General features: G+C 36.1%; 2 protein-coding genes across 3 annotated transcripts; one reads left to right on the top strand and one right to left on the bottom strand.

The window, feature by feature from the left end:
- Nucleotides 1-3,687: 3,687 nt before the first annotated feature.
- On the top strand, nt 3,688-8,976 carry LOC111798400 (putative beta-D-xylosidase 7). The gene is made up of 6 exons (XM_023681513.2): nt 3,688-4,148; nt 4,496-4,795; nt 4,882-5,051; nt 6,243-6,340; nt 7,378-8,142; nt 8,238-8,976. The coding sequence occupies exons 1-6, from the start codon at nt 3,723-3,725 to the stop codon at nt 8,825-8,827; spliced, it is 2,349 nt and encodes a 782-aa protein (XP_023537281.2). The 5' UTR covers nt 3,688-3,722; the 3' UTR covers nt 8,828-8,976.
- Nucleotides 8,977-13,214, bottom strand: LOC111798405 (2,3-bisphosphoglycerate-dependent phosphoglycerate mutase 1). 2 transcript variants are annotated; one of them, XM_023681521.2, is made up of 9 exons: nt 12,819-13,214; nt 12,064-12,314; nt 11,694-11,917; nt 10,734-10,852; nt 10,496-10,652; nt 10,273-10,374; nt 9,678-9,797; nt 9,373-9,438; nt 8,977-9,287 (listed from the first exon to the last, which is right to left on the bottom strand). In XM_023681521.2, exons 2-8 carry the CDS (start codon nt 12,311-12,313, stop codon nt 9,394-9,396), a joined length of 1,017 nt encoding a protein of 338 aa, XP_023537289.2. In that variant the 5' UTR covers nt 12,314; nt 12,819-13,214; the 3' UTR covers nt 8,977-9,287; nt 9,373-9,393. The 2 variants fall into 2 exon arrangements, with proteins under 2 accessions (XP_023537289.2, XP_023537290.2); XM_023681522.2 differs by lacking the exon at nt 12,819-13,214 and adding an exon at nt 12,726-12,770.
- Nucleotides 13,215-14,959: the final 1,745 nt, after the last annotated feature.

Raw genomic sequence — 14,959 nt, 5'->3', positions numbered from 1 at the left:
AAATAAATTAAGGAATCTTATCCAATAAAAAGAGGTATTAAGATGCGAAGCATCGGGACAAAGCTGTGGGATATGTCAGTGTGGGTGTGGACAGAGCCAACAATGGGGTTGGGAAAAGCTCTATCACGAACAAAATATTTATTCTTTCCATCAAAATGGACCACTTTGATTTTGTTCCATTATATTATAAGCTTATTTTAATGGATCTTTCGAGTTTATATGATTAGGGTTATTGGCGTTCGTGTATATGAGTAAATCGATATCATATTTGAATGAGATAGCAGTGTATGTATTGTCTGCTTTGGCTTGTTAAGTATCGCCGTTTTAAAACGTGTTTACTAAGAAGAGGTTTCCACACCCTTATAAGGAATAATTCGTTCCCCCCTCCTACCGATGTGGAATCTCACAATCCACCTTCCTTGAGGCCTAACGTCCTTGCTGACACACCATTTCATGTCTGGCTCTGATACAATTTGTGACAGCTCATGCTCACCGCTAACAGATATGTCTGCTCTAGCCCGTTACGTATCGTCTTCAACTTCATGGTTTTAAAACGCGTCTACTAGGGAGAGGTTTCCACACCCTTATAAGGAATGATTCGTTCCCCCCTCCTACCGATGTGGAATCTCACAATCCACCCCCCTTGAGGCCCAACGTCCTCGTTGACACACCACCTCATGTCTGACTCTGATATCATTTATAACATCCCAAGCCCATCGCTAATAGATGTGTCTGCTCTAGCCCGTTACGTATCGTCTTCAGCTTCATGGTTTTAAAACGCGTCTACTAGGGAGAGGTTTCCACGCCCTTATAAGGAATGATTCGTTCCCCCCTCCCACCGTGGAATCTCACAGTCCACCCCACTTGAGGCCCAACGTCCTCGTTGACACACTACCCTATGTCTGACTCTGATACCAGTTGTAACAGTCCAAGCCCACCACTAACATATATGTCTGCTCTAGCCCGTTACGTATCGTCTTCAGTTTCACGGTTTTAAAACGCGTCTACTAGGGAGAGGTTTCCACACCCTTATAAGGAATGTTTCGTTCCCCTCTTTAACTTATGTAAGATCTCATAAGTAATCTTCGCTTTTAGAGAAGTCTAAAATAAGTAGGTAACGTGGTCATGTCGCAGAGACTGTAAGAGCATGTCGGACCCACGAGGTACCGAATCCAGATTCTAAATCCTAATCTAAATCTGGGGAATGAACGTTATAGGTTAACTATTTGTTAGGACCTCGATACTGTGGAATATATTTTAATTTTTATTTACTTTTGGTGCATATATATTATATTTTTTTAATTTATTTTGACAATTAATTAATTCATTAAAATAAAATTTTATCTTTCCAAATCATGATCCTAATACAAAGCATTGTTAGTTAAATGAGAATGCTCGCTTATTTGTCTTATATTGCCTATAATATGATATATTTTATATTGTCCGTGACAGATGTAAGATTAATTAATTAATAATTAAAGATTTTAATAGAATTATAAATGGTTAATGCACTTTTTTTCTAATAATATATTAATTAGCCTATGGGATGATAAATTGGTGCCTAGTAGCTCAACATTATTTTATTTTATTATTATTATTTCTTTTTGTTAAAGCTTCTAGATGTCTCTTCTAACTTTTGGTAACGAATGAATTGAAATCGTGTTAATATAATATAATCATTTAAAAATTTTACTTTTTTAAGCTGTGTCCTGACTGTTGGATGAAAGTTCCACATCGGTTAATTTAAAAAATGATCATAGGTTTATAATCAAGGAATACTATCTCTATTGGTACGAGACATTTTGGGGAAGTTTAAAGCAAAGCCATGAGAGCTTATGCTCAAAGTGGACAATATCATACTATTGTGGAGAGTCGTGTTCATCTAGCATGGTATCAGAGTCATACCCTAAACTTAGTTATGCCAATAGAATCCTTAAATGTCGAACAAAGGACGACTTGATTAAGGGGAGGCGTACTTTGTTCGATAGGAGGTGTTGGCTTTTGGGAAGCCCAAAGTAAGTGGACAATATCATACCATTGTGGAGAGTTGTGTTCATCTAACACCGACAACATGGTTAGGTTACTTACTCTTACAGGCCCATATTAGTTCAAAATATCTTCGAAGGTAAAAATTACCGGTTTAAACAAAAAATGGAGTATAAATCAGTAAAAAAAAAAAAAAAAATTAGTATTAGTTCAAAAGGGTAAATGTGAAAATGGTAAAAAAAAAGGGCATCGGGGTAACTCTATCTGAATTACGTTGTGAAGCCCATTACTTGGCATGCTGTTGGCCCATTACTTGTCAGTCTGTCGGCCCATTACAAGGAATGTTGTATGGCCCATTTCTTGATATTATGTTTAGCCCATTTTGGATATTATTGGGCCAATTACTAATTTTTTTAATATATATTTGGAATTTTTAATATTTAACATGAGATAACATATTCTCCACCCATCTATTTAATTATTCTTAATAAATAAATATTATGTTAAATTATAATTTTAGCTTATGTAATTTAAATTTTATTTAATTTTTAAATCTAATCTATATACATTTAATAAAATTTTAAATTAAATTGATTGGATAATTATAATATTTTGTAATGGATAATGTAAAACCAGGCTGTAATGCAACCAAATTTATTATAAAGTAGGGAATAAATCCAGCCAATGAGGAAAAAGGATAATTTAAATTTCTTTATTTTTCTAATTTATTTATTTTACAATTATAGACATTGCACTTTTAGAATTTTAATTTTGAAATATTTATTAATTTTAAACAAATAAATCTCTCCCCATTAAAAAAAAAATCACATTTTCAAATTTCAAATTTCAAATTTGGACAAATTATTGGATTTGTTTCCATGCTTAGTACTCATATTTTGGATTTTAATGTTAAAGATTTTTTTTTTAATAATATTCGATTATTTTAATATGTTTTATCCTCGTTTACTTGATTTATAAGATAAACATAGGAAGACACCGAACACTACTGGAATGTTGAAAATCATATACGCTAAACTTTTTAGGTCTTCTAATTTAACCGCAATAATAATAATAAAAAAATAATAATAACTTAGGTACACCTTATTTGTACGTGTAGTAACGGGACCTGCCCCAGATGGAGAGGGAAATCCATGTTATACGGGAAATGGGAGAGGCAAGGACACATTTTTCTCCGTTAGATAAACGGGGTTACGGACAGAATTATAATCCTCTTTCCCACTTGCCCCATCTCTGTCTCACTTATTATAAATATATTTTCAATACACGCACAAACATATATTTTTTTGGCTACACTGTAAAAACTAATTAGTTAATTTTGAGACTCTGATATTAATATTTAAACTCTCGTGTAATTTTTTTAATTATTAAAAATTATATTATAATATTAAAATTAAATTTTTTTAAAATTTAGTTGGTAGCATTTTAATAATATATATTGATTTATTAAGATTTTTATAATTTTTTTAAATAAAATTATATTAGAAAATTAAAATTTTAGAATAAATTTTTGTTAAATAATAATAAAATTAAACTGTCCCCACAAATTGAGAATTTTTTTATTTTTAATGAAATGACGTCATGAATTGTAATAATTCTTAAATTTAAAGGAAAAAAAAAAGAAAAAGAAAATAATTTGATAAGATTGGGAAGTTGTTTGGTTTCCTCGTCGCTCTATTTAATCTCTGAAGAAGCTGAAGCTTCACTCACCATTGTCCATGGCTTCCTTCTTCTTCTTCTTCCCTCACACAATGAAACTCCCCATGTTCGCCGCCGTTTTCTTCGCCGTCCTCTCCCTTACCGCCGCCGCTTCGTGCTCTAAGCCGCTGTACGCCTGTGACTCTTCCAACTCACTCACCAAAACCCTCCCATTCTGCAAAACCTCTCTGTCGATCAAGAAAAGAGCCCATGATCTTGTCTCTCGGCTCACATTGAACGAGAAGATCCTCCAGCTCGTCAACACTGCTCCGGCGATCCCCCGCCTAGGTATCCCCGCCTATGAGTGGTGGTCGGAGGCCCTACACGGTGTTGCCAATCGCCATGGCATCCGCCTCAACGGCACCATCAAAGCCGTCACTAGCTTCCCTCAGGTTATCCTCACCGCCGCTACCTTCGACGCCGATCTCTGGTACCGAATCGCAAAGGTATAATCAAATCCCCAACCAAACACATTCCGTTGATTCTCTTGCTATTTGTTCACAATACGAACTAAATTTCAATTTCACGTAAGTTTTAGGGCTAAATGGTTTAGCAGTAGTTCAATGGGTATCAGAAGAGGAAGTTTGTTGAAATCGGATACCATTTCCCTTCAAATTTGTGCTGATTTCTTAGCTCTTAGTGGTATATCCATCAGCTTAACTTCAGAGTTCAGTAGTAGTAGTTTAACATGAATTTGAGTCAGATCAATAGCGATTTCATTTTGTCGAACACTTGGTGGGCATTCTGCTAGTTTACGAACCATCATGAATTAGTGTATGAATCTACGATACAGGCGATAGGAACAGAGGCGAGAGCAGTGTACAATGTGGGGCAAGCGAAGGGGTTAACATTTTGGGCGCCAAACATAAACGTATTCAGAGATCCAAGATGGGGAAGAGGGCAAGAAACACCAGGAGAAGATCCAACAGTGGCAGGAGTATACTCAGTAGCATATGTGAGAGGGATTCAAGGGGACTCCAAAAAAGGAGGGAAGCTTGGGAACAGACTCAAAGCTTCGGCATGCTGCAAGCACTTCACTGCCTACGATCTCGACCGGTGGAACGGGATCACTCGATACGTATTCAACGCCGAGGTAACTGGGATTTGGATTTGTGGAACTGAAAATGGAATTGGAATTTGGACTGATGGGATTGTTGGGCATTGGGGATATGAATGCAGGTGACGATGCAGGATATGGCTGATACATATCAGCCACCATTTAAGAACTGTGTGGAGAAGGGGAGGTCGAGTGGTATAATGTGTGCGTACAACAAGGTGAATGGGGTGCCCAGCTGTGCTGATCATCATCTATTGACTGCTACTGCAAGAAGAGAATGGAAGTTTAATGGGTTAGGCCTTCTTTTTCTCTTTATCCAATGCCCATCTTCATAAGCATTGTTCTTAGTTTAATGGGTTAAAATGTTATTACCTCAATTAAGAGGTCGGTCACTCAGAATACCTTATCCATGGTTGAAAGGGAACGTGCTAACCGTAATTGGGTCCTCGAATACCTTATCCATGGTTGAAAGGGAATGTGCTAAACGTAATTGAGGTTGGGGTCCGTGAATACCTTATCCATGGTCGAAAGGGAACATGCTAATCGTAATTGAGATCAGGGTCCTCAAATACCTTATCCATGGTCGAAAGGGAACGTGCTAAACGTAATTGAGATCAGGGTCCTCGAATATCTTATCCATGGTCGAAAGGGAACGTGCTAAATGTAATTGAGATCGGGGTCCTCGAATACCTTATCCATGGTCGAAAGGGAAGGTGCTAAATGTAATTGAGGTCAGGGTTCCTCGAATACGTTATCCATGGTCGAAAGGGAACGTGCTTGTAACGGTCTAAGCCCACCACAAGCAGATATTGTCCTCTTTGGGCTTTCCCTTCAAGGTTTTAAAACGCATCTGCTAGGGAGAGGTTTCCACACCCTTATAAAACCTCTCACCCTTATAAAGAATGTTTCGTTCCCCGCTACAACTGATGTGGGATCTCAAAGTGCGTAATTGAGGTTGGGGTCCCTTAAATACCTTATCCATAGTTGAAATGGAATGTGCTAAACGTAATTGAGGTCGGGGTCCCTGAATACCTTATCCATGGTTGAAAGGAAACGTGCAAAACGTAATTGAGGTTGGGATCCCTTAAATACCTTATCCATGGTCGAATTGGAATGTGCTAAACGTAATTGAGGTCGGGGTCCTTCGAATACCTTATCCATGGTTGAAAGGAAACGTGCAAAACGTAATTGAGGTTGGGGTCCCTTAAATACCTTATCCATGGTCGAAAGGGAACGTGCTAAACATAATTGAGGTCGGGGTTCCTCGAATACCTTATCCATGGTTGAAATGGAATGTGCTAAACGTAATCGAGGTCGGTTGGGGTCCCTCGAATACCTTATTCATGGTTGAAAGGGAACGTGCTAAACGAGAATAGGAACAAGGATTATATTTCCCGGCCCTGTCCCGATTATTCCGGATTATTAGGTTATTGATTTGTTGGTTGATGGTTGAACATTATAATTATATTTTTACAACGAGCAGGTACATCGTGTCGGACTGTGATGCAGTGTCACTGGTTCATGAGACGCATAATTACGCCAAAACTCCAGAAGATGCGGTGGCCGATGTCCTTAGAGCTGGTATTTTCACTTCCATCCTAACTTTTGTATTTCTTTAATCTATTTTGTAAGTATTGCTTGACTGAACGTTGACTTTCGGAATCACAAAATATCTTTTTATGCCAAATTTTTGGGTTATTTTTATAATTTTAAAACATTTTTTTAGCCTAAATTATCTAAAAAATACCCCTAAACTTTTCAATTATACCTTAGACTTCAAAAAAAAAAAAAAAATCTCAAAAATACCTTCCCATTTTGAAAAAAAATAAAATTATGGAAATAGTTAATATTTTGTTTTAAAAAATACAATTTAACTTTTAAAAGTATTTAAAAAATACACGAGTTTTGAAATGTTTCATTAATATTTTTAATTTTTTTTTAAAAGATCAAAAACACGTTAATTTTTTTTTTTTTTTTTTTTTTTTTTTTAAAAAAAAGCTCCAAAAACACTTAATTGTTTTTAAAAAGTCAAAAACACTTTTATGGTTAGTACCACGTTTTAAAAATACACATGAACTTTTCAAAGTGTCATTAGAATGTTTGTAGATAATTTATGAAATGTTGATAGATGGTTTTCGGTAGAATTTTTTTAAACTTTATTTTATAAAGGTAAAGGATCTTAAACTAGTACCAACGTTTAAGATATTTTGAACTTTTTAAAAACCATTCAAGGGTATTAATGAAAAGTTTAAGAGTATTTTTTAAACAAAATACTAATGGTTTTTATCCAAAACTAATAGTAAGGGTATTTTTGTAATTTTTGTGAAAGTTTAAGAATATTATTGGGATATTTTTATTGGAAAAAAAGTATTATATATGTAAACAAATATATTTAAAGTCCAGTGGGCCCAAGTAAGTGAAACCAATGGGCCCAATAGTGTCCTCAATATATGTAAACAAATATATTTTTAGAAAAAACATGTTACTGGGCCTACTGATTTTGTTACCTGATTTTGGGCTTTTTGTAGTCCAATGGGCCCAATAGGCCCAAATAAGTGAACCCCGAAAAATGAGAAGTTTCTTAATTTGATTCATGACCAAAATATGAATACTTGCAGGAATGGACGTCAACTGTGGTTCATATTTGAAGGAGCACACAGAATCTGCTGTGGAGAAGAACGTGGTAGCGGTCACCGATATAGACCGAGCACTCCACAACCTCTTTTCTATTAGAATGAGACTCGGTTTGTTCGATGGCAACCCGACCAAACTGCCGTTTGGCCACATCGGTCCGAACCAAGTTTGCACAAGGGAGCATCAAAACCTGGCTCTCCAAACTGCAAGAGATGGCATTGTTCTCCTAAAGAACTCTGCCGATCTCCTTCCACTTTCCAAATCAAAAACACGCTCTCTTGCTGTTATTGGCCACAATGCTGATAACCCAATTATGCTTATAGGGAATTACGCAGGAATCCCTTGCAAATTTGTTACCCCATTTCAGGGTTTGAAGAGCTATGTTAAGGAAACCATTTACCACAAAGGCTGCAACTGGGCTAACTGTACAGATGCTACGGTTGATGAAGCAGTGAAGATAGCGAAAAGTGTGGATTACGTCGTGTTGGTTATGGGGCTCGATCAAACCCAAGAGCGAGAAGATTTTGATCGTACTCACTTGGGGCTCCCAGGAAAACAAGAAAAACTTATTGCTGAAGTCGCTAAAGCTGCGAAAAGACCTGTCGTTTTGGTGATTCTCTCGGGAGGCCCGGTCGATATATCTTCATCTAAGTATAATGAGAAGGTAGGAAGCATATTGTGGGCTGGTTATCCAGGGCAAGCTGGAGGAACTGCAATTGCAGAGATCATATTTGGTGATCACAACCCAGGTCAACATTTCCTTTAAGCTTGAAATCTTTAACCGTTAGCGAACGAACTGGAACGACATGATATTTACCCGTTTACTTTCCATGTTGGTGTGCAGGAGGAAGATTGCCAGTAACTTGGTATCCACAAAATTTCATCAAGGTTCCTATGACAGACATGAGAATGAGAGCAGACTCTTCATCAGGCTACCCTGGTCGTACTTACCGCTTCTATACAGGACCGAAAGTCTACGAATTCGGCTACGGTCTCAGCTACTCTAACTTTCTCTATAAATTCACATCAGTTTCTGAAAACAAACTATACCTAAGCCATCCAACAGCTACTCAGCCAGCCAAGAACTCCGACTCAGTTCGTTACACACTCGTTTCGAAGCTGGACAAGAAGTTTTGTGAGAGCAAGGCTATGAATGTCACGATCGGAGTCAGAAACGAAGGGGAAATGGCTGGTAAGCATTCGGTATTACTATTCGTGAAGCCTAAAAAACCCGTAAACGGGGGTCCTTTGAAGCAATTGGTAGGATTCAAGAAGGTGGAGATAAATGCAGGAGACAGAAGTGAGGTTGAGTTTTTGTTGAACCCTTGTGAGCATGCAAGTAAGGCTAATGAAGAGGGATTGATGGTAATCGACGAAGGGTCGTATTCATTGGTCGTCGGAGATGTGGAACGTCCTTTCGATATCTTTGTCTGATACATATTTATTATCAGTTGAAATGTAGCTTTCAAGAACCTGAGTGATCAGGGAAGTTATTATCTTCACTCTTGTGGCTTGAGATGAGCAAGTGTTCATCATGTTCTTCACTCAATTTTCAGAGTACTAATAAAAACACATTACTACCATAGAGAAGCATCTACTTTTCAATAGCTATTTAATAAACACTTTCCTAGACACTACAATGGGTATATACCTCAACCTTACATGGTTTGGCACAGAGATTCAATACCCCAAACAATAATAATAATAATAACGAACAATCAAACGAACGAAGGAGAATTCTTGCAAACTAGTCATATAATTGCAGTTCCGAGGAAAAACGAAAAAGCTACGATCGAACTCGTTTCTTCTAGGTCGGAGAATTTTTCTTTTCGTTGCAGTCTAATTACCACAAAAGCACGTCATTAATAGTTGCAGTGCAATTGGAAGTAATATCCTGAGAACAAACGATAATAATATGCATAATATATCAGCAAAATGGATCTGTAATGAGTTGAAGAAAGAGGAAGAATGATGGTTACCTGTAGTTTAGAAACATTGTTTTAATTTAACATCTCATCTAACTTCTGTCTGTAGAGAGCCAAACGCTGCAAAACGTTCCAATTAAAACTGGTTTTAGTACTAAATCTATGACAGAATGAAAAGCCAAACTAAGCGTTAGAACTCAGCATGTTTCTCTTATAGGAGTCATTTTCGTCATTTATATCTCTTTTGCACCGAACCCGTAACAACCAGATAGTTAGCGTTGAAGGATAAAATGGGCACGACAGACCGGGCCGTTCCTATGGTGGTAGGGAGAACAAAGGAGAAAGATAAAATTGCGTACCCTGGTATAAGCGTAAACGCCTGCCTCAGAAGGTCCTGCAGGACTTCCCCTCCTAATGAAGTTTCCTTCTTTAAATATGTAGAGCATGGGTATTCCAGTTGATAGCTCTAAGCTAATAACCTGAAAGATATGTTTGATTGACATGTTATTACAGAATAGCGTATATAACAACCCAAGTCCACCGCTAGCAGATATTGTCTTTGGGCTTTCCCTTTCTGGGTTCCCTTCTAGGTTTTTAAAACGCGTCTACTAGAGAGAGGTTTCCACACTCTTATAAGGAATGCTTTGTTCTCCTCTCCAACCGATGTGGGATCTCACAATCCATCCCCTTGGGGGTCTAACGTCTTCGTTGACACACCGCCCGATGTCTGGCTCTAATATCATTTGTACCAGCCCAAGCTCACCGGTAGTAAATATTGTCTCTTTGGACTTTCCCTTCTGGGCTTCCTTCAAGGTTTTAAAACGCGTCTACTAGGAACAGGTTTCCACACCCTTATGAAGAATGCTTCGTTCTCCTCTCCAACCGATGTGGGATCTCACAACATAAGGTAGGTGTATAAAATGGTCGAGTCAGTGTAATGAAATGGTATATTACCTCTTGGGAAGTTAGTTTGTCTAGATACATGATTATGGACCTCAATGAGTTTCCATGTGCTGCTATCATTACATTCTTTCCAGATTGCAGCTGGGGGACAATCTGCAGAGCAAAACTTAAGCAGTCAGATGAAACAATCTCACATGATGAACCTTGACCTCCAACAATGGCGCGAGATGCAGTCAAATATAAAGAGACGTGAGCAAAAGAGCAGTGATCATACTTGGTCTTTAAAATAAGCAACAGCTCTCTCCGCACACATTTCCAAACTCTCGCCATTTGGGGGAGGAATGTCGTAACTCCGACGCCATTCGTGGACTTGTTCTTTACCATATCTATCGGCGGTCTCCTGCTTATTGAGACCCTGTAGTTCCCCATACCTGCAAACAGCATCTATTTTAGAAAGACTTTTGACGAGTTTAATATGAATAACAAAGAGGTAAAATAGGGGTGACAATTACATTCTTTCATTCAATCGCCAAGATGCTATTACTGGGATGGATTGTTTTATGGTTTCTTCACTAAATATTTGACTCCAAACCCTTGCCTGCTCGGTTTCGTTGTGAATGATAACTGGAACCTATATGCATGCATGAATAGTTAGTTAGAGGTAAGCTAATAAAAGGAATGTAATAGTAGATAAGGGAGAATACAATTGTAGGTGTGAAACATGGTCTTGTACCCCAAAAAAAAAAAAAAAAAAAAAAAAAAAAAAAAAAAAAAAAACTGTTATTATAACAGCCCAAGCCCACCGCTATCAGATATTTTCCTCTTTAGGCTTTCCCTCGAGATTTTAAAATGCATCCACAAGGGAGAGGTTTCCACACTCTTATAAGGAATGTTTGGTTTCCACACTCTTATAAGGAATGTTTTGTTTCTCTCTCCAACCGATGTGGGATTTCACAATCCACCCTCCTTAGGCGCCCAACGTCTTCGCTGGCACACCGCCTCGGTATCTAGCTTTGATACCAAACTGTAACGACCCGATTTTCGATACCTCAAATCACAAGTTGCCACGTATACTCAAGGGTAAAAAGAGCAGTAAATTTTTACCTTGTGTAAAACTGTTTTGATTTGACTCCGCAAATATACCTTTAAACTACCTTTATGTTGGTTTTGAATGCATATTTAAATTTTAAATTTCTTGAGTCTCCCGTTTTACAAAAGAAAAATTTACTGCCGTTTTTACCCTTGAGTATACGTGGCAACTTGTGATTCGAGGTATCGAAAATCGGATCGTTACAGTTATAGTCATACAGATGATCATAAAAATGAAGATATATCAAATATTACAGAACTGCTTCTCTAATTTAACTAAGGACATTTTTCCATACCCTTTTCAGGGCTTCAGGGTGTCAAAACTCTTAAGGTAACATAAAAAATAGCTTCGAAGTTCAAAGCGCTTGAAAATATCTAATTACCTTCTTACGACGATGTTGAGTCATGGCAAGCATAGCAGTCATCTGTGCACGAATGAGAGACGATGTATAGATCATGTCGACAGGTATGTTGCTGATTCTCTTGCCAGCTTCAATTGCCTCTTCCACACCTTTCCTGGTCAGTGGCACATCAACACAGCCGGTAAATAAGTTTTTTTCGTTCCACAACGATTCTCCGTGTCGAATCAAGATCAAAGCAGCTTCATCTGATGATGTGCAGAATTACATTAGCATAACAAATACTTCAGAAAGCAAGAACTTCAGCCTAGAAATTGAAGAATTATACAAAGAATGACCAACAAACACCTCTACTTCACTTAGAAACTACAATTATTGGAAACAAACAACTTACTCTGCTTTTTTTGCGAGTCATCAGAGGTGTTGATTGAAGGTGATAAAATGGGATCAACAACTGAAGTTTGAGAAGAAGATGATTGAATTGCTCTTATAGAAGTATTTCTAGATCTAGGAGACTTCTTTCTGAAGACCCCAACTTCGACCTTGAAACATTTTGAATTCAATTTTGGCACATTACTTGCAACATTAGCTTGTCCATGGGGAAGAAAAGTCCCAAGAGATTGGTGAAATACTGCAGCAGCCATTCTGAAAATAGAAAATGATCCCAAAACCTCAGCAAAACTTTCCAAGTGGATAATTTCATATCAATAAACAGAAACTACAATTTCGTAATCTGATTAGAACGATAAAAGTTGTATGAAGGCCAAAACATTATCATTGACGATACTTAGAGAATTAAACATGAACTGAAGGCACAAGAACAATTTGCTCCAATTTTCAGTTGACATAAACCAGAACTCATGAGGTCTTGACATTCAAATGCTGATATCAAAAGCATAAACAACAAGCAAATTCAAACGCCGATCTCAAAATCATGGAAGACAAACTTCCAGGATCCAAATAAAATCACGGAAAAACACAGAAAATAAGTTAGAAACAAAAAAAAAAAAAAAAAAAAAAAAAAAACATATAAAAATCAAAGAATCAAACTCCTACAGACGCAGAAAAACGATCGCCGGAACCAAAAACAAAATGCGATGCACAGAAATGCTAATCTGATACAAAAGAACCAAATTCAGAAACGCGTACCTTAATATCTCAACCAAGCGACGAAACCGAGGCGGAGAACAGTGCAACAAAACAAGGTTAGAAATAATTACAAATTACGAAAAGAGATTATGCGAAAGCCGATGAAAATGGGGATTGAGGAAACAGAAATGAAGAAATGGAGTCGTTTTCGACGGAAAGATTGAAGAAATTGAAAACGCCCGAAATGATTATGATTACGAACAAAACGAGGGAAATTGCATATAGAAAAAATCGAAGCAGAGATTGAAAATGGAGGCGCAGGCGTTCGAATCAATCAAATTTTCCCCACAACTTCGCAGGTTTTTAAACTACAAAATGCACCAATTTTGTAAGCTTGTGGGGTTCCCAGGATCGCTCCAAGCAGGGTCCCCGCGGGTGGTAGGCTTCGATTCTGGTTGACAATTGACATTTTATTTCAATATTTATATTTATATTATCAAAATTCCATTTTAGTCCAATTTTAAGAGATTTTAAACATTTATAAAATATAAAAAATCTAATATATTAATATTATTATCATGTAAGCCTTTTTGTTAAATATAAAAAATAATATTTATTTATTTATTTATCTATTTTGGGTGGATAATTAAGGGAGGGAGGGTTGGGGGCAATTTGGGAACAAAATAACCTTTGGATAGCACAAAAGGACCAAGTCAATGACTCACCAACCCATTAATTATAAATTATACAATAAAGCATTGCATTATTTTAAAAAAACATTAAATTAAATAAATTTTCAATTTTCAATAAAATTGTAAAGTAATTAAACTTTTAATTTATTTAATTTGAGAAAATTATTATAATTTTTTTTAATTCAACAAAAATTCAAATAAATAATTTATTTATGTTGGTGTGAGTTTATTTTTATTTTTTTTATTTTATATAAAAAATAATAATAATAAATTGGGTGGGAGTTAGGACCGGTGCGGTTGCTTTAAAGCTCGGGTTTGATAACAAACCAACAACGCTACCTAACCTAAATGGAAGTAAACCGGAAGCGGACACTGCCAAAATGGCACGTGGGACCGGTTTAAAGTTAGACCGGAAGCAAAAATCACGTGCCTTTTAAACCAGTCAAGTTATTATTATTATTATTATTATTATTATTATAGGCTATGAAAAATTGGGTAGGTGTATCTGAACACGTGTGATGAGAATATGCTCTTTCATATTCTTCTGATCAAGTCGGGTGAGGTTGGGGCAGCCCTTCGGTCAAAATTACCCAAATAGCTCAAAAGTTGGCCTTTTTTTTTGACTCGAATTTAAGCCAATTATATATATGGTATTATTATTATTATTATTATTCATTTAAAGTTATGGTCTATTTTTTTATTTTAATTTATATACATTATGGGTTTATATATATATATATATATATATATATATATATATATATATATATATATATATATATATAATATATATATATATTTCAAGTTGAAAGGTCCCAATTTCACTGTTATAAATTTTATTTTTTCTTTTTCTAATGTTAATTTAAAGAGATATATTTATTTAATATAAAAAGGCAATATAATGAGAACAGGTGGTAGCTCAACTGTTAAAAATAGTTGACCGTTCATTATGACTTACCATATTTACCATTTTATTAAAGGCAAATATATTGTATTCATTTATTATTCTTTCATTTTATTGTTATTTCCATATTATTTGTAATTTACATATTTCTGTATTCTGTAAATGAAAATAAATAAGAGAATCTTACCACCATTTAAGTTCGATGGATTCAGCAAACATTCACACTCACCCTCCGAATCTTCTGACTGCGTCATCCGAGACCAAGATCGAGTACGGATAGGACTTTGAGTTACCTCTAGTCAATTAATATCGAGGTCAATTTCGGAGGTTCGCTGTTTTTTTTTTCCTGGATATAATTATAAGAATATGAACCCACCTCATATTTAGAAACTTAGAAAATATAAATATTTATGAATGCAAGATGAGTTAAATTTAACAATAACTCAAACTCAATATTATGCTTTAACTCATTTTATTGAATGTATAGATATTTTGCACTTGGTGTAATAAAATAAAAAAATTAAAAAAAAAGCCTGAATTTGAAATTAGAATTAATATAATATTTCTTAATTGGGGTTTTAAAATGGGTTGGGCCTCACAGGCCC

The sequence above is a fragment of the Cucurbita pepo genome, chromosome 7 (genome assembly GCF_057944985.1).
Source record: "Cucurbita pepo subsp. pepo isolate OVF chromosome 7, ASM5794498v1, whole genome shotgun sequence".
In the NCBI taxonomy this organism is placed as follows: domain Eukaryota; kingdom Viridiplantae; phylum Streptophyta; class Magnoliopsida; order Cucurbitales; family Cucurbitaceae; genus Cucurbita; species Cucurbita pepo.
The sequence above is the reverse complement of the archived record's forward strand: the minus strand, read 5'-3'. Positions and strand labels throughout refer to the sequence as shown.

What these genes read in the sequence shown, in the direction of transcription:
- LOC111798405 (XM_023681521.2), bottom strand. Translation starts at nt 12,313, where the DNA reads ATGGCTGCTGCAGTATTTCACCAATCTCTTGGGACTTTTCTTCCCCAT. An exon ending in TGACTCGCAAAAAAAGCAGA is followed by an intron (nt 11,918 to 12,063) that starts GTAAGTTGTTTG and finishes GCACATCATCAG; the next exon opens with ATGAAGCTGCTTTGATCTTG. An exon ending in CTCAACATCGTCGTAAGAAG is followed by an intron (nt 10,853 to 11,693) that starts GTAATTAGATAT and finishes GCATGCATATAG; the next exon opens with GTTCCAGTTATCATTCACAA.
- LOC111798400 (XM_023681513.2), top strand. Translation starts at nt 3,723, where the DNA reads ATGGCTTCCTTCTTCTTCTTCTTCCCTCACACAATGAAACTCCCCATG. An exon ending in GATACGTATTCAACGCCGAG is followed by an intron (nt 4,796 to 4,881) that starts GTAACTGGGATT and finishes ATATGAATGCAG; the next exon opens with GTGACGATGCAGGATATGGC. An exon ending in ATTTGGTGATCACAACCCAG is followed by an intron (nt 8,143 to 8,237) that starts GTCAACATTTCC and finishes GTTGGTGTGCAG; the next exon opens with GAGGAAGATTGCCAGTAACT.